Raw genomic sequence first — 611 nt, forward strand, 5'->3', positions numbered from 1 at the left:
AAAAACATCGTGATTATGCTGATTGAAAACAAAACCGATCTTGAAGATCAACGATTTGTTTCCACTAAGGATGCTAAAGAATTTGCACAGAAAGAAGGATTGTTCTTCTTGGAGACATCTGTAATGGAGGCTAGAAACGTCGAGGGTGCCTTCTTAACTGTTTTGACAGAGATCTTCAACATTGTGAACAAGAAAAATCTCGCCGCAAGTGATGATCAAGAAAATGGTAATCTTGCTTCTTTAACTGGAAAGAAAATTCTTGCACCTGGTCCTGCACAAGTTATCCCAAAAAAGAAGGCATGTTGTAGATCTTAAGATGTTTAATTTTTTTCTGAACCAAAAAAAGGGGATGTTGAGATATTGGGATTTGGAGTTTCTTTTTCATGTTTGAGTGTTGTTAGATTTCAAAATTCATATCATAGTGATTCTTGAGAGTCTTTTTGTTTATATAAGTATGATGTTATTTTTGTACCGTTTTAATGAAAGGAAATGATTATATGGTTGCTTTTTACTGGTAATATTATATTTAGTGATTTAACTTGAGCCGAGGTTCTATTAGAAACAGACTCTCTACCTCGTAAGGTGGTAGGAGTAAGACTGCGTACACATCG

The 611-nt window shown here is 34.7% G+C and overlaps 1 protein-coding gene across 1 annotated transcript; it reads left to right on the forward strand.

The window, feature by feature from the left end:
* On the forward strand, positions 1-409 carry LOC124899330 (ras-related protein Rab11D-like). Its single transcript, XM_047413850.1, has one exon. The coding sequence runs from the start codon at positions 16-18 to the stop codon at positions 313-315; it is 300 nt and encodes a 99-aa protein (XP_047269806.1). The 5' UTR covers positions 1-15; the 3' UTR covers positions 316-409.
* Positions 410-611: the final 202 nt, after the last annotated feature.

This window comes from Capsicum annuum, chromosome 6 (genome assembly GCF_002878395.1).
Source record: "Capsicum annuum cultivar UCD-10X-F1 chromosome 6, UCD10Xv1.1, whole genome shotgun sequence".
In the NCBI taxonomy this organism is placed as follows: domain Eukaryota; kingdom Viridiplantae; phylum Streptophyta; class Magnoliopsida; order Solanales; family Solanaceae; genus Capsicum; species Capsicum annuum.

Coding starts and splice junctions, on each gene's coding strand:
- LOC124899330 (XM_047413850.1), top strand. CDS start 16: ATGCTGATTGAAAACAAAACCGATCTTGAAGATCAACGATTTGTTTCC.